We start from the raw sequence: 25,675 nt of genomic DNA, 5'->3' as shown, positions 1-25,675 counted from the left end.
GGGACCAACACATACTTTTAATCCTTGAAAATTTGGCTTTTAGAAAAATTTATATTTAATTCAATACATGTTAAAAAAAACTAAAAGATTTTATTAAGGGGTGTCTTACGATGTTATGAACATGTCTGTAAAAAATCTTTCAAAAATTTAGAAGTTTAAACATAATTAAACAAATTTTAATTTAACAGGAACTAAAACCACTTGCTAATTTTTTATAGGGGCCAAAATCTATCTTTTTTTTAATAAGAACTAAAAATAAAATTTAGTATATTTTATAGGGACTAAAAACTTAAATAACCCAATTTTAAATATGAAATGTCAGTATATAATAAAATTCAAATTAGTGAAAAGGGGAAAATGTCACGAGAAAGAGTAGTGAATTTGAATTTCAATTTGGGTGTGAGAAATGGTGTTCACAGCAAATTCAATAAAGATGTGAAGAGAGTTGGTAGTAGTGGGGTAGCACTTGGGTGCCATAGTTTTTTTGGTGTCATTGGTGTCATGGGTAACTTTGTGTCTATCTCTCTCTTAACAACTCATTCTCTCTCATCTAAATAATTTATTTTAATCATTCTCTCTCATATAAAATGAACATATGTCACCAAAGAAATTATGGCACCTAAGTATTTCCCGTAGTAGTGGCACAGGGTTGTCATTCATTGTCTGTGACACGGGTCTTTGTTCGTCGTCACTTGCTCTTGTTATCGCTTTTGGGTTGTTTAGGTGTGTAGGGTGTTTGGAGGGTGTGTGTCCCGTTGTGTTTGAGCATTTTCCTTGTGACTGGTTGGTTGTTTGCACCAATTGCATATCATGTCTATCGTCTTACATATTGTGTGCTGGTGTCCGATCGGCCGATTATTTTTGCTTCGAGATCGGAAGTTGTGTCTACCTGCAATCAGAAGTTGGTGTCTACCTGCAATCCTGTTTGAGTTGATATGGTGTTCTCTGGTGTACCGGGGGAAAGGGGTGCCCTGCTGATTTGGTTCTAAAGTCTAGTGGGCCGATCACTTTTGATTCGAGATCGAGAGTCAGCTCTTTGGCTCAAGTTGGTTTTAGGGATTTTGTTTTGTGCTCTTTCGGTGGATCGGAGGTTGAGAGGTTGTGGAAGCTGCATGTTCATTCGGTTAAGAGCTTTTCGAATGTGGCTCAGTTTGGATGTTGAAGTCTGGGAGTTTTATTTTGAGGGGTGTTCTCTGGGGTGAGTAGTGACGATAGGCCGTTATGGATACTGTGTTTACAGGGTTTGTTTCTGTTAAGGTGTCCGTCTTAGGTGGTGATGTGTTTTGGGGGTTATCTTCAAGGGCTTTGTATGGGGGTTATGGTGTACCGTATATATGCGGCACCATTTATATATTGTTCCGTCCATATCTTGCGTCTTGCGAGGATGACGTTTAATAATATTTGATGATTAAAAAAAAAAAAAAAAAGGGATATTAAGAGGGAAGGTATATAGCAATGTGAGAAATGACAAAAGATGGTTTTGAGGGTAATGCTTTTGGATAGTTATTTAAAGAGAGATCCATCATATCATAAATATTGTTAAATTGAAAACAACAACACTAAGTTCTGTAAAAAGAAAAAACAACAACACTAAGTTCAAGCTAAAACTCTTGATATGATGATCAATGTCAAGATACAAACATAGAGTTCAAAGTCCATCTACGAATAAAAATAATTCTACAAAAATTGCCCATCGGACAACGTCCGGACAATATTTGAAAAGTTATTTCTAATAATAGATATACTTTAAACATAGAGTATTAAATTAAATTGAGCACCATAACCTACAGTCCTCCCACTTAACCACATAACCTCTGATCCTCCCACATTCTTCATTATGTTAACCATCTTTGTACATATACTCATTTTAAATTAAAAAAAAATGAAATTTATTTGAGCACAACATAACCACAGTCCTTTTGTCAAAAAAACATAACCACAATCCTATAAAATTTATTAATCAATGGTTCTTCTTTTCTTTCTTCATCTTATATCATCTAATTCACTTCTATAAATTACCAACAATTCCCTCAAAAAATTATAATTATCAAGAATAATACAAAAAAAAATGTATATGTTCGTCACACATTTTTAGGAAAATTTCTTAGATTAAATGGGATAATATTTGTTTGAATAAGGAGAATGGAGGTTTGGGTGTGAAAAGATTACGGGAGTTCAATTTATCTTTACTAGGAAAGTGGGTGTGGAGGGTTTTGGAGGATAGGGAAAGTTTATGGAACGTGGTGTTGCGTGCGAAATACGGAGAGTTGGGGGGGAGGGTGTGGTTTTGTGAGGGTGTTGGTTCGATTTGGTGGCGTCAGTTAAACCAAGTTAGAGCTGGTGTGGGGTTGGTTGAGTCTACGTGGTTGGTTGATAACATAGTCAGGAAGGTAGGTGATGGGAGTACCACATTGTTTTGGGAGGATTCTTGGTTGTTAAATGTCCCCCTGGCCGTGGCTTTTTCTAGACTTTATGAGTTGTCAGAATTTAAAGGTGTGTCGGTGGGGGAGATGTTTTTGTTAGGATGGGGGGTCAATGGGGGTGCTTGGAGGTGGAGACGGAGATTATTTGCATGGGAGGAGGAGTTGTTGGCGGAGTGTGTGAAGCGGTTGACTAACTTTGTTTTTCAGGTTGATATGTTTGATCGATGGGTGTGGAGACTCCACTCGTCACAAGTATACACGGTGCATTCTGCTTATTCTTACTTAACAGCGGTGGACACTAACATCACTGCAGATTTTGATCAATTTTTATGGCTTAAAGCGGTTCCCTTAAAAGTCAATATTTTTGTTTGGCGGCTTTTTTTGAATAGACTTGCTATAAAGGATAATCTTCGTAAGAGGAATGTCCTTGAGGCTACCAATGTTTCTTGTGGTGCTCTATGTGGTAAGGAGGAGGAAAGAGATCATTTGTTTTTCCAATGCAAAGTTTATGGACGTTTATGGCTTATGCTCTCGGATTGGTTAGGTTTTGTTACGGTTCTCAATGGCAATTTATATTCTCATGCTAATCAGTTTTGCGCTTTAGGTGGTTTCTCAAAGAATTCTATGAAAGCTTTTACTATCATTTGGATTTCGGTCTTATATACTATTTGGAAAGATCGCAACAGGAGGATATTCCAAAACCAAAGTGCTCTTTTGGAGGTTCTACTTGAAAGAGTCAAACTTCAAACATATTGGTGGTTGAAAGCTAATTACATCTTGTTCGTTTTTCATTATTCGTATTTGAGACTTAATCCTTTACCTTGTTTACTGACAGTTTTGTAAAATCTGTCTTTGGTTTCTGTTTTATGGCTTGCATAGCCTTTTTGTATTGTATTTAACTTTATCAGATTTCTCAAGCACATCTTGTGCTTGAGGGATTGATTGATTTTTAATATATTTCCATTAGTTTCTTCAAAAAAAAAAAAATATAATAGACATGCATTCGTACCAATATATTAAAAAACTATATGTTTAAAGTAGATTTACTATTAGAAATAACTCAACAAATATTACGCCCAGGTAGAGCTGGTCTAGTATTAAATATATATTTTTTAAAGAACTTGCAAAAATAAAAAATGTAAAAAGAAAAAACGAATCGGTGAAGTAACGCGCGTAACCGTATTCATAACCTCTTATATAAACAGAACCCGCCATATGCAAATTTCTCATACTCATCTTCACCAACCTCTGTTTCTCTCTCTTCACATTCTTCACTCTCTTCACATTCTTCACTCTCTCTCTCTTCCAAAACCGTTACAACTTTGTTCATTCTTTTCATCACTCTCCGATTCAACTATGACGGATTCCGAGAAAGACGCAGTGCCAGCTTCACCGGCGGCGACACTTTACGTCGGCGATCTTCACTCCGACGTAACCGACGCTCAACTCTACAAGGCGTTTTCTGAATTCAACACCCTCATTTCCGCTCGCGTCTGTAAAGACTCCGCCACCGGGAAATCACTCTGTTATGGTTACGTCAACCTCTCCTCTCATCAAGAAGGTAACAAACAACGCTTTCTCAGATTCTTTGCATTGTTGTTGAATTTTCGTTTTAGTTTACTTGATTTGATTAATTTTTTGCTTTTCTTGCGTTTTGATAGTTAGTTATGCTTGAATTGATGGCTAATTATTATAATTAGTATTATTGTTGTTGTTTGATTAGGAAACCCTATATCTTGATTCTTGAAAATGGAAGTGATTCAAGAAATGGAAAATTCTGATTGAATTAGTTATGCTTTATTGTAATGTAGTAAAAGGGTGAAAAATTATGCATGTATAATGTATGCTAGAATGATGTTAGTTGATTAAAGATTAAAACTTTACCAGTTTTAAGTTTGTTAGCTTTCTTTGGAGGAAAGAGAAAAAAATATAATTTTTTCAAGATTTTTGCTTCCTGTGTTATTTCCCAAAATTTATCTGAACAAGTTATGTTACCGATCAAGATTTGTAACTGTGTCGATCTTGATATTTGCAATCTTAATTTAATTTTTTGATAGTTGTTAGTTGATTTGATTGAAGTAAAATTTATTGGCTTTTCGTTAGGTTGTTTTTGGACCAAGTTTTTTCTAGTTAGTTGATTTGATATGCTAGTTAATTTTTGGAGGAAAGAAAATACATTTTTTTCAAGATTTTTATATTAGAAATTGCATTTTTTGCTTGATGAGTTTTTTTCCAAAATTTGTAAGACTAAGTTATGTTACTGATCCGTATATGTAATTGTATCAAGTTTGAAATTTGTAATTGTAATTTTTGTTAGCCGTAAAGGATTAAAAATAATAAAGAAATTCTGACTATATTTAAGAATGTTTTACCCTGTTAATGTATTTTATTTTGCTGATTGAGTAGCAATTCGTGCAATCGAGTTGAAGAATCATTCTTCCCTCAATGGAAAAGTGATAAGGGTCATGTGGTTAAGTCGTGATGCTGATGCAAGGAAGAGTGGCAAAGGGAATGTGTTTGTTAAGGTATATGTTATACATTATTACACTATCTTGCTTTGATGCGAAATGCTTAAATGATGATATTCCGATTCATTTTTATGTATGAAGTGAATTCTAATGAAAACTTTCTGGTGTCAATATACAGAACTTAGCAGCATCCATAGATAATGTGGGACTACATGATTTATTTCAAAAATATGGGAACATTTTGTCCAGCAAAATTGCCAGGTCTGAGGATGGGAAGAGCAAAGGGTTTGGTTATATCCAGTTTGATTCAGAGGAGTCTGCAAATGTGGCTATCCAGAAAATGAATGGCTCTACTGTGAGAGATAAGCAGATGTATGTGAAATTATTTTAGCGCTTGTTAAAATTTGCCGTCATTGATATCCATATATGTTGTGATTTGAAGTCTATGTTTTTTTTGCCTTCAGTTAATTGCTGTTTTTGTTATCCTAAGATTGGTTTTAATCTGATTCCAATTCTTCTCACAGATATGTTGGGAAATTTATCAGAAAAAGTGAGCGCTCTCTTCCTGACCTGGATGCCAAATTTACAAACTTGTACGTTAAGAATTTGGACCCAGTTGTTACTGAAAAGCATCTTGGAGAAAAGTTCTCCTCTTTTGGAAAAATTGTTAGCTTGGCTATTAAAAAGGATGAGAATGGGCAGTCAAAAGGCTTCGGATTTGTTAACTATGACAGCCCAGATGATGCTAGACGAGCAATGGAAGCAATGGATGGATCACAGTTTGGTAATTTATTTAACTTTTTAGCATATAGATATTTTCTGCACAAAATTGCACTTTCCAGGATGTTGATTCTCTGCTTAAATCTGGTTTTGATTTGTCATAAGTAGGTTCAAAGATCTTGTATGTTGCAAGAGCACAAAAAAAGGTTGAACGTGAGCAGATATTGCATCATTTGTTTGTGGAAAAAGGCTTGAAACACATGGTAATTCCATGCCCTTTCTCCTATATATAGTTGAATAATTAATTTCAGCTTTCTTAGTATGTCACTGTTTAACTTTCAGGGATCAAACATTTATGTGAAGAACATTGATACCAGTGTTGGCGATGAAGAACTACGGGACCATTTTAGTGCATGTGGCGAAGTCTTGTCTGCAAAAGTTATGCGAGATGACAAAGGGACAAGCAAGGGGTTTGGTTTTGTCTGTTTTTCTACCGTGGTGGAGGCCTTTAAGTCTATGAGCTGTTTTAATGGTGAGTTAAGTTGCTTTGAATCTGTAAGCCACCAAGGTAATAGATTAGAACGTTTTGGCCCTGTATCATTTTTTGCCTGGATATGTATTAGTAGTACTATGAAATTTGAGAAAAATGCTCACCATGATGTTCCCATAATACTGCATGTTATGTATATTTATTGGATTATAATTTGAGAGATTAGATATATGTTAAATGTTATTTTCTGTGTACTGAATTTTGATTGAAGTTCTGATCTTGAAAATTTACATCCCTGTTCCTTACTTCCTTTTAAGAAACTTTTTTAATGATATTAAAATATTTGTATCCAAGTAACAAGTCCATTTAGGTCCATGTTCTCTACACAACTTTGGTTATGTTTCATTATTATTTTTTTGGATAGACATATTTTACCAAGTTAGAAGTTATATTAGTGCTTATGCATCAATTAAGTTGATGTTATATGCTACAGGGTGCATGTTCCATGGCAAACCACTGTATGTTGATTTTGCTCAGAAGAAAGAGGATAGGAAAAGACTATTGCAGCACATGCATGCTCCGAAACTAGAAGGATTAGCAGGACATTCTTCTACTGCTGTTATCCCTGGTGCACGTCCTCCTCCTTTCATCTACAGAACTTCTGGTGTTGTTTATCACCCTCCTCTGGGATCAGGATGGAGTGCTAATGGCTTTGCATCACCTTCTATAGGATTACAACAATCAAAAGCTTCTATTGTGAGTGAAAAAGTTGCATAATAATTATATACAAGGATTTCATTCACCTTTTTTATGATAGACTAATCCTATTTTGATGTTAGTTTTAACAAGTCTTTGATATATATTTTCATTTTATTTCTTTCATCCACAGATTTCCAACTTCGGTAAGCCGCACATGATAATCCTGGGTGAGACAAAAGATAATACAAATTCAAAAGAGTCGATTACTCACTCAGGACAGGCCAAGAACGTGGCCAGTGGATGCCAGCAGGAGACGCAAGGAAAATCTGGAATTTCATCTGCTATGCAGGCTCTTGATCTTCAGAAGACCAAAGTTTCTGGCCAGGATGTGCTTCATTCAAATTCTACTTCAGCTGGGGTTGCTGTCATTTGAATATATTTCAAAAACCAAGAGATGATGCCTCTTTTATAGCTTAGCTTGTGATGTGGTGGTTGAAACTTCCAAGTATACAGATATCTGATATTGTAATATACTTGATTTTAGACTTCTTTGAGTTTTTTTTTAGGATTTGTTCTGCAGACTGCATCATATTTTCTAGCCTTTTGATGTGAATACACAGTGATGGTACATTCAGCCTTTTCAATTTGATTGTGAATATGCAGTGATGATATTGATACATTCAGCCTTTTCAGTTTGATTGTGAATGGTGATATGGTAACATTTGGATAATGAAACATATAGGAGAACCAGGTTTTGTTGACTTTGAGAATCATGTCTCAAAGGGTAGAAAAATTAATTCTAGATATATGTATAATGTATGTATAGTATTAGGTACACAGCAATCTCAATATGTATGTCTAGTATTAGGTACATAATAATCTCAATTTTGGATATATACTTCTTGATGTATATTGTTAAAATTGTTGAATTCTGGAGACATGCTTTCAAAATTTAGTTAAGTTTAACTAGAACTAAACTCGTAGAAGCTACTAAAACCTTCGTAAAAAAGTAAATTTTATTTAAACATTTTCTGTTTTTAAAGTGATTGTATGAACTGTGTAGGTGACACCTACTGCACAACCTCCTCATGCATCCTCCTCATGAATCATTTTCTGTTTTTAAAACGGAGATCAAAATTACGGAATTAGAAATAGGAAAACCAAAATTACAGTTTTGCAAAAACATAGAGGACCAAAACCTCATTTGAGTTCCTTCAAAAAAAACCTCATTTGAGTCAAACAAATTATAACTTTTTAATTTAAATTTCACCCTTAATTAAAAATACCATTTAATATAATTAGAATGTATTATATTTAATTAAAATGATTAAATTTTTGAAGTTTATGTAAGTTCTATTTTTCTTGCCATTTTCATTTTTCACTCATCTTAAATATATAAATGTTAAACATTTCCGATAAGTTTTTCCTAATTAATCTCGCCTTTTTTTGGTGGATCTGAGTAATTTTTATGAAAAAAAAGAGTTTGCAAGGAATCAAACCAGGTACCATATACTTACTCTTTACAACTATAACCACTATGCCCTTCGATTTTATTTTGAAATATTGTTGCTTCCAAAAATGAAATACATGACTAAAACATTTTTTTAAAGCCCCAACCGCCCTAGTAGTTTCTTCTCTCATAAAGTTATTTTTTATTATTAGTTGTACCTTTGTTGATAGTAATTTTTTTTTTTTTTTTGTGTATGCTTGCTACGTTTTACGATATTAAAGTTTCATCTTTAAAATTGTAGATAATTTGACTGATCCTGATGATAATTTTATCATTAGAAACTTCACCTTTTTCTATAATTTGGTCGGCCTCTTTGTTTTCCCTATAATAAATTATTTGAAGTTGTTTATTCTGACTTTTTATTTTCAAAATTCGCTACAGTAGACTATAACATTACTTTGTTTTGGCAAAGTAATGACTTTGATTCCATATTCATTTTTGTTTATGCAAACTAAATGTTGTTAATTTGCTTCTTTGAGATTGTGCATGTCGATCACTTTCAATTGTCACTTAGTTTGATTGTTTTTGAGTTTAAATGTAACTCTACACGTAATAATATAGCCAATTTGATATTTTATATATGAAACTCTCCAAAACCCGTGCATCGCAAGGGTTAAAGTCTAGTTTATAATAATAAATATATAGTGACTATTTCATTTCACTCCATCATCATTTAATTTAGGGGTAGAAAGCTGTAAGCCTCAAAACATATGAAACTAGAAATCACGCGGGAACTGGATACCAGCCACATCCGCTTTAAAACCTACATGAGTATAATCATGATCGAATTCAAATTTTCTAGAATTAACCAATAGAATGAGTATGTGACAAAAAGAAAACCAATAGACCGAAACACAATTTAGCAGTCCCCCGTATGCTTCGCTCAGTTGGTAAGAACAATGCATAATATATGCAAGGTTCGGGTTCAAACCTCAGACACCACATACAAAATTTAGCAAACCCATCAACTTCTTGGTTACTCTAAAAAAATGAGATATCGGGAATTCATCCTTCTTGTACCAAATTCCTCTAATCTCATCCACCAAGTTAAAACAACTATGAGAAGAAGATCCACCTTGACTAATGAGAAGACAACAAATTGAGAGTCAATTTTTATATCTATATTTCATGCAAAAATAACGGCATGGAGGATAGCCTAAAGTTAAGCCACATTGATACAACAAGCTCCAAATTTGTAATATATCCGAACATTCTCCTCTATCATATTTCATCAATCCACAAACTAGTATAAATCTATTATTTGAAAAATTGTGTTCTTGACGTTAAAACATTTTCAAACACCTTGATGTTAATTTCCACAATACATTTTAGAATCATACATGTAGACATCGATGAATTAATTTATGACATTTAATATAAGTTTGAAAAATATGTGCTATGAAACTTGACTTTTATATAAATAAAAGACTACCAAAATCTAACGCAAATAGTTGGTGGTGCGAGCAGAACGTGTGAGTAAATTCTAAACATCAAGTTTGATTCCAATAACACAATAAACTTTATTTTTTGACAGATCACAAAAAAAAAAAAAGGTATTTTGGCAAAAAATAAATTAATTTCATCAGAGGGGGGATATTAGTAGACTAACGTGGTGAAAAAAGTAACCTATAACAAATCCGTTATCATTTTTGGACTTCGGTCCATTTATCTTTTCCCGACGGAAAATAAAAAAAATAAAAAAAATGTGAATTATCATCTCCGGTGATGTTGAATCTCCGGTCGTTCATTGGCACCGTCGCCGTCATTCTCCAACCGTGTTCTCCGCCGCAGGTTCGTTACTTTTGCGTCGACTTTCACTTCGAATTTTGAAATTGTTTCTTCAATTTGGTAGTGAAAAATCATTCTCCATCGCAAATACTATCTAGGGTTGAATTCTTGTAGTTTTTATGGTTTTTATGTATTCTGAATTATATTGTTATTTTAGGTTTTTCTTTTTCTGAGAGTAAGGAATTGAGAAGAATAGAATGGGTAGGAAAGAAAGAAGGAGAAGGAAATCGGATGATTCTGCATCCGAGTCAACTTCTTCGCAATCCAATGATTCCGATAGAAGCCGGAGAAGCGGTCACCGTAGTGATCGGCAGTCACGTCGGAGACGGAGCCGACATGAATCAGACTCGGATAATTCTACTTCTGATGATAATAGTAGTGATAGGGATGGGAGGAAGAGAAAGTCCTCAAGGAAAATTACTGAAGAGGAAATAGCTCAGTATTTGGCGAAAAAGGCGCAGAGAAAGGTTTGAATTTGAGTTTGCTTCTTTGCCCATATTTGATTAGAGTTTAACCTTGGAAAAGTTTTTACATTGTCGGCGAATCACAATTAATCATATGTGCGACTTTAAAAGTAGTTGTTATGATTGAAGTCAAACTTCTTTTTTTAATGATCTTGAGGTGTATATGAATGAAACCGGTTGTGTTTTCATGAATTGAATTGGTTTAAAGGGTGTGCTTGGTGTTGAATTGTTCTTTGGTTGTGTTTAGGCGTTGAAAGTTGCTAAGAAATTGAAAGCTCATACTGTGTCTGGATATTCAAATGACTCGAATCCATTTGGTGATTCCAATCTTAATGAGAAGTAAGTCCCTCTCTTCTCCCTAATTTTTTTCTGTCTTGTGTAGTAATACTTCAACTTAGTTCATGTTGTTTACCCGAAGAAATAAAATTTTCAGATATGTATTGGTAACTCATGCAGTATGCATGCCTATACTATGTAGTTCAAAGAAACTTTATTTTTGTGGAGAGGGTAGTGGTAGGCACTACCGCACTAGGTAGTTATGGAGTTTAAATGTGAGTATATGTGTAAATATAAATATAGTACTTCTGAAAAACAAGTTAATTAATGGTTGAGATTCCTCCCTATTGTTGGTTGCTGAATAAGTTTATTTCGGTGGACTGTTGACCAAGAAAAAAATTGAATAACCTTGGAATGAGTATTAATCATTGAAATTTTTGATGATTGGTTACTACTAAGCTTTTAGTTTTTTCGTTTGGAGGGTGGGATTAATATTTAGCTTTAGCAGCAGTTGTTCTTAGATAATGTCCTTTTCATTTTTTTCTGTTTTATTTGGTTCCGCTAAGCTTGCAAATTTATTGACATTGTTATTTTCTAGAAGCGGTGACAAGCTTGTCTGTATAGAAATTAATGTATTATTGTATTAGTAGTTGAGTGATGCTTACCTTCGTCATCTTATTTACGAACATGCTATTTGTAGGTTTGTTTGGCGTAAGAAGATTGAGCGTGATGTTGTTCAAGGTGTGCCTATTGATGAGTTTTCAGTTAAAGCTGAGAAAAAGAGACAGAGAGAAAGGATGGTATGCAATTTTCTCCAAAAAATGTTTTTGGATGTTAGGGACATATGCATATAGACTGTTGACTACATTATGATTTTACAACATTTTGGATGTTGCCAACTTGCCACTACTAACTAGTTGTTTTGTTGGCGTGACTGGAATATTCACTTGCTTCTTGTAGCAATATCCTTCATACACCCCAGCCCCCGGGTTATTGATTATGATGATGTTGTCAAACTAAACAATCAAACTTCCCATCTACCATTTGACTAATTTCTTGTTAAAATTATAATGCAGGCGGAAATTGAAAAGGTGAAAAAACGAAGAGAAGAGAGGGCACTTGAGAAAGCACGACATGAGGAAGAAATGGTAAGTCCATTCTTATAACTTATTATTGGTTGTCTTTTTTTATGCTAGAAGCGAAATTACATTCTGGGTACCACCTGCCTGTCTTGGCTATATTCTTTTATGATTTGCCAGTTATTCCCAAACCTTGGTGCATAAACTATTTTTTTATTTTGAATTTATACACATTGTCTCTCACAGGCATTGTTAGCTAGAGAACGTGCTCGAGCTGAGTTCCAGGACTGGGAAAAAAGAGAAGTGGAGGTATGGCTGCTTGAATGGCTTCCATTTGTTGTTATATGAAATAAAATGGTATTGGTTATCTGATGATTAAAACAATTTTGTATGCAGTTTCATTTTGATCAAAGCAAGTTTAGGTCTGAAATTAGATTGCGTGAAGGACGTGCCAAGCCAATTGATATCCTTACCAAACATCTTGATGGCTCTGATGATTTGGATATAGAAATAAATGAACCATACATGGTCTTCAAGGTTAATATTTGGCTTCATGATACCAATATTATAAGAATAAAGAACATGCACTGACAGTGTAAACCTAACTTTAGAGTGTCATCCAATCAAATTGCATCCTTTAGCCATGTCATAAAGAATTAATTATACATAAATAAAAAATAATACCATTTCAACTTTTCTACTCAGATCATGGTTTCTATTCCTCCCATGTCTTCGACCCACGACTGCATCAATCCATCTTCTCCATGCAATATCCTTTTATCTAATACTTTTTAACTTTAATATGATTCTATCATCTTCAATTGATCCTTTTGCATGAGCTTCTTATTTCTAATAATTTGTTCATACAATATTGGGTGAATGCATCTGCTTTTTCTGGAAAGTTTAAGTACTCCTCTAACATCAACAACCATGAAGGCAGCGTATGGCAACTGCTTTTGTCAGCATCGATACAAACATTTCCTTCATCGCACCAAAATCCACAACTGCCATGACCACAATTTCTGTCACTCAGCGATGCTATCGCTCATACTAAACGCTCTCTGCGGTAACACCGTTGTCGTCACAGTGCTGCTGTACTACCACCTCACCCGTTTTCTTCACTGCTTTCCAACTGCAGTGATGGACCGAGTGAGTTAACGATAGAAAGTTGCAGCAGATGGTGTTCAATCTGGTTTGTAGAGAGAGGGGGAATGGAAACCGAAAACTATTATTTAATAAATGACATGGCAAAATTATGAAATTTGATTGGATGACAGTGTAAAACAACTTTACACTGTCAGTGCACTACCTTTAAACTCATGTTTCTTTTCCTTTAACTGTTGTAAATTATAACTATAATGTAACACAGTTCTCAAAAACTTATCAAACCCTTTCATTAGCATGACTAAATATTTCTAGTTTTAAACGTCAATATTGGTGGACAAGTTACAGAATGATTTGATATTTATGGACTATGGTGCAGGGTTTGACAGTGAACGAAATGGAAGAGCTCCGTGATGATATCAAAATGCATTTGGACTTTGACAGGGCCACGCCAACCCATGTAGAATATTGGGAGGTATTTTCCTTTTTCCATGGCTTGTTTAGTTACATCATACCTCAATAGTAAGATTATGGAAATTGTCTAAAGATTAAGAGGAAATATCATGCATTTGTTCTTATATATTGTTGTATACTCTTGGAATTTGGGCTTTAGGCCTAATTCAACCCTACAAAACCAACTTCTAAGGTGAGGACTGCTTAGGCCTTATTTGCTCTAATCTATAGTCGATGTCTCAGGTGGGAACATCTAATACGTGGATTAATGTGGGTGGAATACATGGATCTCAACACGCCCATGTCTGGACATCTATAGCGTGAACATTTGCGCATGGTATAACTAAGATCGAGGCCCAATAACAAACCTGTGATCTAGGATGGACTCTAATACCATCTTAGAATTAGAGCTTTAGGCCCAACTCAACCTCGCAAAACCGGTTTATTCAACAAAGAAAAACCTCACAAAGCTGGCTTGTAAGGTGAGGGTTGTCCAAGGCCAAGCCTTGTAAGTTGTAAGCACTAGTCTCTAGTTGATGTTGAACTCTCAAATCTCGACACCCGCCTCAGGCTTAGGATTAGACACCTGAAGCATGGGCTAAGGCAGGTGGAATAATAGGGATCTCAACATATACAATCATGCTAAATAATTGATATAGTTTTGAATTTAAGCACTTTGGGAATAGCATTGGATAATACCTTTTAATCATTTAGTTTTAATTTTTAAAAGTGCACCAGTACAATATCATCTATGCATTTCTTAGTGCCATTAAATTGAAAAAACTATTTGTGATGCTATGACCTCATACAAAGTATTTAAAATTGGTTTTTGCATGAAAAAATTATTCCTTTTTTTATTTGATGCGGTGAAGCGAAGTCTAATGTAGATATTGGAGAAATCAAAAGGACTTGTTCATGATTTTCATTGATTTTGAAAAGGCATACAGTGGTTTTCTTTAAAAGGTTAAAATTGTTTAGATTGTTTATGCTAGAGTACTCTGAGATATATGTGAGGGGGTCACGGTTAATGCTACGAAACCATATGGGGCTACAAAAGATTTTCTCGTAACTAAAGATTTATCAGTTTATCTTGGTTTTAGGTCTTTTACCGCTTGTCGTTTTATCCTTGTTTTGCATATCCTATGATTTGGTCATGGTAAAAAAAGTCAAGAAAATAAATAAATGGAAAGATAGAGACATGAATACAAAACCATGGAAATGTATGGTTTTAACTTAAGTATAAGTAAAACATAGTATGTGTACCAACACTTAGTAGTAGGCTCACAGAGATCAGAGACAGAAATTGGAAAACATATCTTACCTCAAATATCATGATTTGGGTACCTTAGGTTCATCATAAAAAATAATGGGGAGATAGGGAGATGTAAACTGTAGGATACAACTAGGAGGGCGAGTTAATCGGAGAGTTGGTTTGGGTGTGTGATTTGTGATAGAGAAAATAAATAAATGGAAAGATAGAGACATGAATACAAACCATGGAAATGTATGGTTTTACCTTAAGTATAAGTAAAACATAGTATGTGTACCAACACTTAGTAGTAGGCTCACAGAGATCAGAGACAGAAATTGAAAAACATATCTTACCTCAAATATCATGATTTGGGTACCTTAGGTTCATCATAAAAAATAATGGGGAGATAGGGAGATGTAAACTGTAGGATACAACTAGGAGGGCGAGTTAATTGGAGAGTTGGTTTGGGTGTGTGATTTGTGATAGAGAAATGTTACTCAAGTTTTTTTTTTTTTTTTTGCCCTGTAAAGCATAAGACCAGCCGTGCTATATAGGGTTGAATGTTGGGTGATAAACAGCGAATAAGAAGTACGGTCAATGTTGTGGAGGAGGTGCAAATATTAGAGTGGACAAATGATCATTTATGTATGTTTTGTCTCTCATGCAACTATGTATGTGTTATTATGCAACTATTGTGGTCGTCATTATGCATCTTATGCACTGAAGCCCCAATGAATTAGTTGTCTTCTTAATATTCTCCTCTTTTGTTTCAGTTAACTTATATGGCCATTGTGGGTTGCTTCCTTAACATGTAATGTTATGCATCTTGGCACTTAATTAGTCATTTCATAATTCATGTTCAGAGTTGAAAATCTCTTGGTCAATATCTTCATGCAGGCACTCCTTCTGGTGAGTGATTGGGAGTTAGCTGAAGCTAGAAAAAAAGATGCAATTGATCGAGCTAGGGTGCGTGGAGAAGAACCTCCAGCTGAGGTGCTTGCTGAACAGAGAGGTCTGCATAACAGTGTTGAACCAGATGTGAAGAAGCTTTTGCAGGGGAAGACACATGCAGAATTGGAAGCTTTGCAGGCGCATATTGAGTCAGAAATGCGTACTGGTGCAGCAAAGCTTGTTGAGTACTGGGAGACTGTTTTAAAGTACCTCCGCATATATAAAGCCAAGGTAATCTCTCTAACATTTTTTTTTTGTATTTTATGTTACATGCCATAACTTAATGGATTGTTCGCTCCATTATTTGCTGCAATACAGGCTTGTTTAAAGGAAATCCATGCCAAAATGTTACGCAAGCATTTGCTACGCCTTAAGAAACCATTAGAGGGTGAAGATAAATTGGAAGATGCTCATGTTATGAAATCTGAGGAGGATATTGAGGATTATGTTAAATGTATAACTTTCTTGTCATTATTTAATTATTTGTAAAATATTGACTCTTTTGGACACTTCCTATATCCAAAACTTCATTTTGATTTTCCTGATATTTTTTGTGCAGTCCAATATGCAAATAGATCACTTTCTCCCGAACCCATTAAAGCAGAGGGTCAAGAAGGTGAAGAAGTAGAAGATGAGGCTGGGTCCTTGTCACCAGAACTGTTTCATGGTGATGAAAATGAGGAAGCTATTGACCCTGAAGAGGACAGAGCTCTACTGGTAAATCTTATTTCACACTTAATCTAATGATCTTATTTCACACTTAAGTATATAGGCTAACTTGTCCACAATGGTACATTCACAGGAACAAAAACGTTTGGCTGTAAAGGAAGAGCAGCAGAGACGAATTCAGGAAGCAATGGCATCCAAGCCTGCTCCATCTGAAGATAATTTTGAGATGAAAGCCATGAATGCTATGGGAGCTATTGAAGAAGGAGATGTAATGTTTGGCTCTGGTGCAGAAGTAAATCTGGATTCACAGGTATCTTGTCTTGGTCATTTGTATGATTTTCACACTTGGTAATAGGATCAAATGCTTGTTATTTTCCATTATTCTAGTTTTAATGTTAATTATTATTAGATGGAAAATATATAGTTGAGAAAAAAAATTAGTTCGGAGTACAAAGTTCAGAGATTTTGGAATACTATTATAAAGGAGGTGGGGGATTACCGACTTAAAATCTGAAAGTTTTCTGCATCACGTTAAATATTGTGTTATCATATCAACATGCTTGCTAACTATAAGTATACTTCTGATGATATATTGTTATTTTAGGGTGAAATAAAATGCTTGCTAACTATATGCTCTTTAAAGTTTCTTATGTAAGTGATAAATGTTGGCGCAGGTCTATTGGTGGCATGACAAATACAGGCCCAGGAAACCAAAGTATTTCAACCGTGTTCATACTGGATATGAGTGGAACAAATATAATCAGACTCACTATGATCATGACAATCCACCTCCAAAGGTTGTACAAGGGTATAAATTTAATATATTCTACCCAGACCTTGTAGACAAGACAAAAGCTCCAACTTACACTATTGAGAAGGACGGCAGCAATGGCGAGACTTGCATCATAAGATTCCATGCAGGGCCACCATACGAAGACATTGTAAGTCTATCGTTCATGATGGTTTTAAGTCTTTCTTTCTTTTCAACCAAATTACTTATTTCATGTATTTGACAGGCTTTCCGCATTGTAAACAAAGAATGGGAATATTCTCACAAGAAAGGTTTTAAGTGCACATTTGAACGTGGAATTCTACATGTATACTTCAATTTCAAACGCCACCGCTACCGCAGATAATTTCTGGCACTCTGCTCACTTTGTGGTGAGATTCTCCTGCAAGCTTGATGAAAGCTACAAGACTACCACTTTGCGGAGGTGCTGCTAGTCTGCTAATGCCTAATAGTTTCTTTTAAGATATTTGGAAGAACTATTGTTACTTCTGGCATTTGTTTACTATTCACAGTACATAGACATGAAATTCAAGTTGGAAGAATCAGTGGTGGTATACAAAACCATCATGAACATGTGTAGAACAATTGTGAGTCACTGTTTTTGCTTGGAAAAAATTGACTTGGTGCAACAACACAAAAAATGAAAACACCTTTTTAATTGTTTATATTTTTGTGCATCTCCTGTATTGAAATATTGAATACAAATAATCAATTTTTTAGCAATGTTTATACTCTTTCGCTGTTTCTTATTTGTCAGTCTAGAAACAGGTAAATTCTAGATTCATTCACATCAAGAGTGAATTAAGAGCCATCTGGTAGGGCTGCTCTTCTAGGGCGGATATTATCTTCTCATAATTTGCTTAACATAGCACTCTGAATATTAAACCATTGCATTAGCCTTCAACAATCTTCACGGCAGTCCTGCAGAATCCAAAATCATTGAAATTAACTACAAGAGTGTTTTAGTATAAGAATTACTAACTTTTCTGAAACCATTACTTACCCAAATGGACTTTGTTTTATGGCAAGCAGTTCAATATCCATCTGCAGTCCGAAAGTTACAAAGGTGAAAATGTTTATTGAATGAAATGAAGTTTAATGTATACTAGTACTAGTATATAAGATACAGAATTAGGCAAAGCCATAATAATAAATGTAGGTCACAAACCTTTTCCTGCCAACATGAGTTCAGATGTACATAACAGGCAAAAAAAGAACTAATTTTATGCAGTCATAAACGAAGAGAAACTACAAAACATTCATCACAAACATTCAAGAATGAATAATTCTTTTGATGGAGTCTTTTCTTTCTGATAGAATCAGCTATGTGAATCCTGCCTTCAGTTAAACTGATTGAACCTTGGTGTCCAAAAGAGACAAATTCACCTTGCTAACTCAGAAATGGAAATGGAAATTAAGCCTAAGGAATTTGATCAATTAGAGTGGTTGTGGTGTTAATGGAACTCAGAAATTGAATTATTCAATCTAGATTAATATTCAATTTATGTAGACACATAAGCATATAGCATGAGTCTTGTGATATGGAGCTAAAATGGTAGATGTAGCATCAAATTACAGGAAAAGATCATAGTAATTCACCTCAATTGTTGCATTTGGAGGGATTTCTTGGACTCCCCTGCTTCCATAGGCAAGTTCAGGAGGAACAATTAACAACCGCTGCAGAAAATTAACTAAATTACTGTTTATAAAGCATCTGATCCAACTTAAAAAACTAAACAATTTTTACCCATTTTACTCAAAAACATGCGGATGCATAATAGTGTGCTAAAATAATTTAGTGAGATGCCAAAAATCCCTCCCAATTTCCTTGTAAATTTTGCATCTTTAAAGGTCTAACTGTCTAGGGACTGAATAATTTTTTTTGATAAAATGCTTGAATTAACTAGACAAAGATGAAGTAAAATCTTGAGTAAGTTAAATTCCAATTCAATGTAGTTGTTCATTAGTATCGCGAGTGAAGCTTCCGTTTACTGATATTTATGATTTCAATGAAATTTGTAACAGAACACGGAGATCTGCTTGCTGTGAGAGTCACTTCTCACCTGGCCTCCAACTCGCATGCCCTCTACTCCTACATCCAAACCTTTTAAGACATTTCCTCTCGCAGATTCGCCTACATCAAATCCGTAGGGCTGCAATAATTTAAGCATGTTCTCATTAATCAATCAACAAGAAAATTTTGCATAAAAAATACACCTTAGAAGATTTATACATCGTGTTATTCAAGAAAGTATTATCTTCTAGTGTTTTTATGTAACAATGAAGAACATGCCTAGTTTATACATCGAAAAACCTGTTAACTCAGAACAATCAATTAAAGGATAATTAGATTTTAGCCGAGTTACTTGGATCATACCGTTCCTCCTCCAACACCCATTCCTTGCCTACTAGTCATGAAGGTGATTCCCCTCCATTTAGCAACATAGTGAATCTACAATATGGTAATCTGATTATTTCTAAATTCTGATTTAAAAGTTAGTCGCTAATAATAAATTGCATTTGGAAATGAAACTCCGAGCTATATGAGTCAGGTCTGTATCTAAACATGCAAAAGCACTAATGAGCGAAACATATTTAACTGAATCACAACCGTACTGCGACACGCGATCCTTTCACAGCTTCAGCTCCATCGCCAACCTTCAAATCATAGTACCTGAACATATCAGAGTTTTATCACACACTGCCCCCTAACTAGCTTTATATATCTTAAAAAATGAAATCAACATGAAAAGCGGGTGAAAGTTTCAACATTACATAATGCAAAAAAACCTAACTAAATACTAGTGTACTAATGAAACAATAGTGATAGGTTCTGTTTCTTCTCTAGGTTGAGATAAATGTATTTCTAGGTAAGACTATTCTTCTATAATCATATCTATTTCAAGGAATATAAGTTTAACACAATTTTAAGTTTAGAAGTCATTACTCATTAGTCATTTGAGTCAGTTACCACTTACCAAAGCAATTTCAGATGTAATCACTAATCAATATATACTTACTTGAGACCATTGGGCAAAGTTTTGAAATCACTTTCAGGAATTTTGGCTCCTCTTAGCTGCAGAAAACCAAAAACAAGAAAAGCATAATTAAAATTAGAAGTCATATTTTCAGAACAGAAATGTTATTTGAACATCAATTTAACAACATTTTAAATGGGCGACGCAGTTCACACATGTGGTTAACGCAACCTAATGAGTATATCATGATTGGATAACTCATTCAGCATCAACCGAACTTTATTAACCACAATGTTAGGTATTTCAACTACAAGTAGATGTTTAATCAATTGCGACGCCTATTATATCTATTAATCAAATCTAAAACTTCATAAACCACACGTGAACTGCATTAACCATATTTAAAATGTTGTCGAAGTTAGGCATCCCAAATTGATATTCAAATAACATTTCTATTTTCAGAATCATCATTTTTCTTTTTTATATATGATGTGGACAGTGGACACATACAGCTCTTCTACTAGTGCTAACAGCTTCAGCCACATCACATGCATAAACTCCAGCAACTGATCACATAAAATAAATAACATTCAATAAACGTAAGAATCTTATAATTCTAACATATTAAATATCATATATAAAGAGAATCATCTAATATAACTAACTAACTAACTAACTAACATGTTGTGAGGAGAGAAGTGAGTAATGCTCTCCTTCCTTCAATTTGTAAAGACATAGAGATTGGTTCTACAACAGTTTTATGGGAGGAAGAATGTGAACAGCTGCATGATGGTATTAACCTATTTGAACTTTTTTTGTAAAGTCTTTTGTGTGTTCCTGTGGAGTTAGATAATTCAATTGTTTATATTAGAAAAAGAGAGTAAAAGTTAAGAAATTGTTGAGTTGAGAGAAGTTACTTACTTGTCAAGAGATTGGATGTGAGAGTGCAATGAAGAAGTGAAGGATGGTGATGATGGTTGAGAAGAGAGAGTTCCATGATATTGGTTTGTTCTTTGTTAATTAATAATCTAGAGTTTATAATTAGCTTTTCATACATATTTATTTTTCTTTACTTTGGTTTGAGAGGAAAGAGAATATAGAGAGAGAGGATAACGTAGTTGATTCTATCCACAATTTTTATTTTTTGAAGCATTTAAGAAATCATAGAACTTTACTCACTCCAGGACTTTAAGTTTTGGGTTGGATATGTCACGAACAAAACCATCAATATTATGTTTTATAATCTTAATAGGTTCTGTATTTTAAAATAATAATAAAAATTTATTAGGATAATGGGAAATTGGACACATGTCAAAGTTTTTAAATTGTGCATATTATGTATTTGGACATTCTCGTTTCATGGATGAGGTTTAAGTGCATTTTAAAATGGTATTAGAGTCAAATTATGCAGATCATATGAAAATTGAATCCAGACGCACGTTAGACGTGGGTAGATTTTGTAGTTAAATTGAATTTTCATATTGTCAATATTTGTGAATTGTGTAACAATGTATATACGTGCTTGGATGATCTCATATTATGAACTACAGTAATTTTGAGAGTGAAATTCAATCACATTTAACAATTTCCGCACCACTTTTGCAAACAGGTGATTAATGTGCTCAATCTAAAAGACGCACTATACATGTATCTAAGTTTGATCTCTGATAATGAAGTAATTTGCGTTCATGTTTTACTTATATTTGATCGTTCACATATTAATTTAGAGTCTCTTTCATCGGGATATCGTCTAAAAAAAAATTTATGAGTTCCATTTTCTAGTTTTATGAGTCAAAGCATGTCTTTTATTTATTTTATTTTTTTACAGGAAAATTAGTCTCTTAAACTTGGTAGAATTCCGTTATGTGGGTTCATCTGTGCATTTTATTTAATCAAATTTATAGAAAGTGTCTTTAAATAAAACAAGTATAAAAGTCGTGTGAATATTTCTTGATGCAAATATTATTTTTCCTTTTTCTATTCATTAAGACTTAAGAGGATATCATGACATAAATCTTTCCACTAAGAGGATTTAAACACACAGACATCAAAATATATATTATTTACTTACGTAAAAAATACACATTGTTTAATTTATTTTTCTTTTACTTTTTTCACTCATGTGTGTGTTTAAATCTTTTTTATTTGAGCTTGTGGCTAAATAAATATTGCTCACTCTAGATAGTCTAGAGTAAAAAATCTTAATTAGAATGAGTAAGAAAATAAATTCCAATGTTGCCTAAATTCACATCCATAATATGTTTCTGACCTTATGAACCATGTCCTGATGACGTAAATAGTGACGATGCTAAAAAAAAAAAAGTTGACAATGCTAAAAAATTATAAAAAGAGAGGAAATGGTTGACATTATAATTAAGATTGTTAATTCATTCAATTAAACTAGCTCTAAAAGCTCTCCTTCAAGTAAGCCAAATCCAACAAACAAAAAAAAACTAGTTTGTACATGTTTGGTCTCATGGTTTTTACTCTCACACTGTAATTGTATGTTTAATTTCTGGTTTAGGACTAATTCTAGACCATATAGCACCTTTCACTCATTCTAAAATCTAAAATTTGTAACAGACAGTTATGTAACTAAGGAAAACAACACAAGAAATAAAGTCATCAGATATATCTTGTTGCATAAATATACAAATCAAAGTCTAAATCAAATTTAAAATTAGATGACATAATCTGATAATCATTTATTTGCCACAATACATTATATATCATTCCTTATACATCACCATCAAATTCTCTTACATTTATAATATAGATAGTATCATCAATAACTACATAGAGATAATGACTTGTTCTCATGATTATGTTTTGACTTTTTACTAAGGAATAGATGATATGACATTTTGACTAAGCACTAGAGCAAAACCTTGGAGTAGCTGGAGCAGAATTCATACCAAAGCACTTAATTTCATTACTGCTTTTACCTTCTGGTTTCACTCTAACCTTTTCACTGCCATCCACCCAATTTTTCAGCTTTTTAATCAACTTTCCCTTTTTGGAACTAGAAGGGTCACCATGAAAAGTAGAAGAACCAATGCAAGACACATTTTGATGATCCAAAAAGGAACAATGCAATTCATGTTTCATTAACTCTTGCCTTAAACAAACATTAATCTTCCTCAAGTAAATAAGTTCTTCAATTTCATTTTCATGTTCCTTCTTAACTTGCTCCAATTCATTCAGAACCTTGTTGTAATCTTCCTCCATAACATCCTTTGATTCAATCTGCAAATAATATTTCAAAGGTTTTTTATGTAACTCTTCTTTACATCCATATTCTTCTGATGTCTCAAGCTTCTTCACAAGTTCATTCTTCTCATCTTGAAAATCATCCAAAATCCTTTTCATCTCTCTAATTTCATCTTCTAACTTATGAATCATACTAGCCCTTTTTTTCAATTCATCATAGTTTCTCAAGATTTCTTCTTCTCCTTCTTTGATCATCAAAGTTTGCTCCTTAATCAAATGAGATTGAGCCTTTGATTTCTTAAGTAGCTTCTGAACTTTCTTATGAAGCAACCTATTCTCTGATTTCCAATATTCAAGCTTTTCAATAATCTTAAGGTATTGGATTACAAAATTCTCTAACCTCATAGTTTCTTTTTCTATGAATGAAATCTCTCTATCGAAGAACTCGACGCGAGATGTTTCGAGTGATAACATGTTTTTCATTTCTCTAAGCATAGATTCTTTTTCTTTCATTTCACAATATTTGTCAAACTGTAAAGTTAAGGCTAATTCTCTCATTTGCATACCTTCAATCTTGCTTCTTAAGCAAGTAATCTCTTGTTCCAAACCAAAGCTCCCAGAAACAACACTACTATCTATAGAGTTAGTATATTCTTCTTTTCCTTCATCTTCCATAGAAGAAAAGTTATCAAAACTTTCTTCATGTTGAGTTACATCATGAGAATTTATTTCAGGGGTATGAGAGTCACTTTCTGAAAAGGAAGAGACTTTTGATAAGCTTTTCTTTGTTATGATCCATGCATAGATCAAACCAGCAAAAGAAACAGCTATAGGAACACCAGCTTTGAGGATAATAGGCTTTAGATTTTCTGCTTTAAGTGTTGAGTTTTCCATCTAAAAAGAATATGAGAAATTTCAGCTATTTGGTTAGATTTTTGTGTTTATGATCAGAATTCAAGTTAAAATTGAACAAGGTGTTTGTTTCTTATGCTATAAAAGGTTTAAAGATGTTGCATTGAAAAAGTTTGTATACAAAGTTTTCCTTTCTTTAGAGGAACATTGATATGTGACTTTTTGACTACTCTAAAAGTCTTTCCACGCTACCATCCTCATGTTCTAAGGAATCTGATTCCTTTCTGTATTAATCAATTGAACTAGGAAATTTATATTTGTCATGATGGGCTTCTTTGCTTCCATGGGGTACGTGTGATCATATTAGTCATACAATATATTCTCTAAATAATCAAGTATGGTCTCAATTTAAAGTAAAAGTAATCAACCTTGCACTTATTTAAAAAAATATTTGTCTAGTCTAATTGATCTTTCTGATTTTATAAAAAAAAATGTGTATTTTCTAAAGTTCCATTGATAATATTTATTGCTAAAGAATGATTTTTTTTTTTTTTTTATACTTCTATTATTTTTTTCCTTTGTGAATGCCCCACTTTTTAAAATGCAGTAAAATAAATCACTTTTCACATACACAAAGAAGTCTCATCTTCAGGATGTGACTTGAATGTAAATTTGTTTAATTATTTGACAAAATATAAGTAAAAGGAATACACAAATCCAATGGTTTTTTTTGTTGTCTAAATTTGTTACTAAAGACAATTGTCTTTTTGAATCCCACATGAAAACCATTTTAAAAAATAATTACTAATCATTAATTAATTGATTTTTTTTAAATGTATAATATATTTTTAACAAAAAAAAGTGATGGTTGGGTAGAGCCATCCGTTATAACATTCTGGCACATAGTGTTTCCTGAACATGTGTCAGACCATTTGTATCAATTTGGCACCTTAGACGGCTTCTCCAAAAGTAACCGCTCAGCTTTTAAACTTATATGACTATCTTGTGTGTGGGTGATTTGGCTTGAAATGAATGTTCGGGTCTTTCACCAAAAAGAATCTTCGTTTAATCAATTGCTAGATAGAGTTAAATTTCAATCATATTGGTAGCTGAAAGCGAATTTTTCTAGTTTTGTTTTCTCCTACCATTCGTGGTGGTTGAATCCTTTACATTACTTGGAAATTTATTTGTAACAGGGTAGCTTTCTTTTTTGACCCTGTTTTTTGTTCGTCGTTTGGTTTTACAGTAATTGATACTCTTTCAGTTGGGGTTTTGACACTTCTTATACTGAAATCTTCATGCTTAAAATGTTTTCAATTATGACCGACCTGGTTACTTGTCGTAGACACGTTTTTTGGGTGCTCTATCCCGAACGTCCATTTCAGTTGTTATCTAGGTACTATTTGAATGACATTGAATCTTCTTCACATATTAGAATTTTGGCACAATCTATCACCTTCATATGCGGCTAATATCTTTTGTTTGGCACCACTTCAAAC

The 25,675-nt window shown here is 33.7% G+C and overlaps 4 protein-coding genes across 4 annotated transcripts; 2 read left to right on the top strand and 2 right to left on the bottom strand.

Moving 5' to 3' along the window:
• The first annotated feature begins 3,639 nt into the window (after window positions 1–3,639).
• On the top strand, window positions 3,640–7,492 carry LOC11420789 (polyadenylate-binding protein 7). Its single transcript, XM_003590369.4, has 8 exons — window positions 3,640–3,984; window positions 4,830–4,948; window positions 5,070–5,263; window positions 5,416–5,675; window positions 5,780–5,874; window positions 5,954–6,143; window positions 6,595–6,857; window positions 6,991–7,492. Exons 1-8 carry the CDS (start codon window positions 3,780–3,782, stop codon window positions 7,231–7,233), a joined length of 1,569 nt encoding a protein of 522 aa, XP_003590417.4. The 5' UTR covers window positions 3,640–3,779; the 3' UTR covers window positions 7,234–7,492.
• A 2,434-nt stretch (window positions 7,493–9,926) lies between these two features.
• LOC11425048 (cactin) lies at window positions 9,927–17,801 on the top strand. The gene is made up of 14 exons (XM_003590368.3): window positions 9,927–10,101; window positions 10,256–10,565; window positions 10,810–10,901; window positions 11,539–11,638; window positions 11,915–11,986; window positions 12,164–12,226; window positions 12,314–12,454; window positions 13,401–13,496; window positions 15,624–15,908; window positions 15,996–16,131; window positions 16,237–16,394; window positions 16,480–16,656; window positions 17,021–17,287; window positions 17,363–17,801. Exons 2-14 carry the CDS (start codon window positions 10,296–10,298, stop codon window positions 17,480–17,482), a joined length of 1,977 nt encoding a protein of 658 aa, XP_003590416.1. The 5' UTR covers window positions 9,927–10,101; window positions 10,256–10,295; the 3' UTR covers window positions 17,483–17,801.
• On the bottom strand, window positions 17,757–21,219 carry LOC11420788 (peptidyl-prolyl cis-trans isomerase FKBP16-4, chloroplastic). The gene is made up of 10 exons (XM_003590367.4): window positions 21,036–21,219; window positions 20,796–20,951; window positions 20,625–20,680; window positions 20,157–20,212; window positions 19,753–19,810; window positions 19,514–19,588; window positions 19,200–19,289; window positions 18,736–18,813; window positions 18,140–18,180; window positions 17,757–18,057 (listed from the first exon to the last, which is right to left on the bottom strand). Exons 1-10 carry the CDS (start codon window positions 21,169–21,171, stop codon window positions 18,030–18,032), a joined length of 774 nt encoding a protein of 257 aa, XP_003590415.2. The 5' UTR covers window positions 21,172–21,219; the 3' UTR covers window positions 17,757–18,029.
• Window positions 21,220–22,785: 1,566 nt separating this feature from the next.
• LOC11429727 (protein CHUP1, chloroplastic) lies at window positions 22,786–24,468 on the bottom strand. The gene has a single exon (XM_003590366.4). The coding sequence runs from the start codon at window positions 24,216–24,218 to the stop codon at window positions 22,983–22,985; it is 1,236 nt and encodes a 411-aa protein (XP_003590414.2). The 5' UTR covers window positions 24,219–24,468; the 3' UTR covers window positions 22,786–22,982.
• Window positions 24,469–25,675: the final 1,207 nt, after the last annotated feature.

Source organism: Medicago truncatula, chromosome 1 (genome assembly GCF_003473485.1).
Source record: "Medicago truncatula cultivar Jemalong A17 chromosome 1, MtrunA17r5.0-ANR, whole genome shotgun sequence".
Taxonomy (NCBI): Eukaryota; Viridiplantae; Streptophyta; class Magnoliopsida; order Fabales; family Fabaceae; genus Medicago; species Medicago truncatula.
This window is presented reverse-complemented; position numbering and strand designations above follow the sequence as displayed.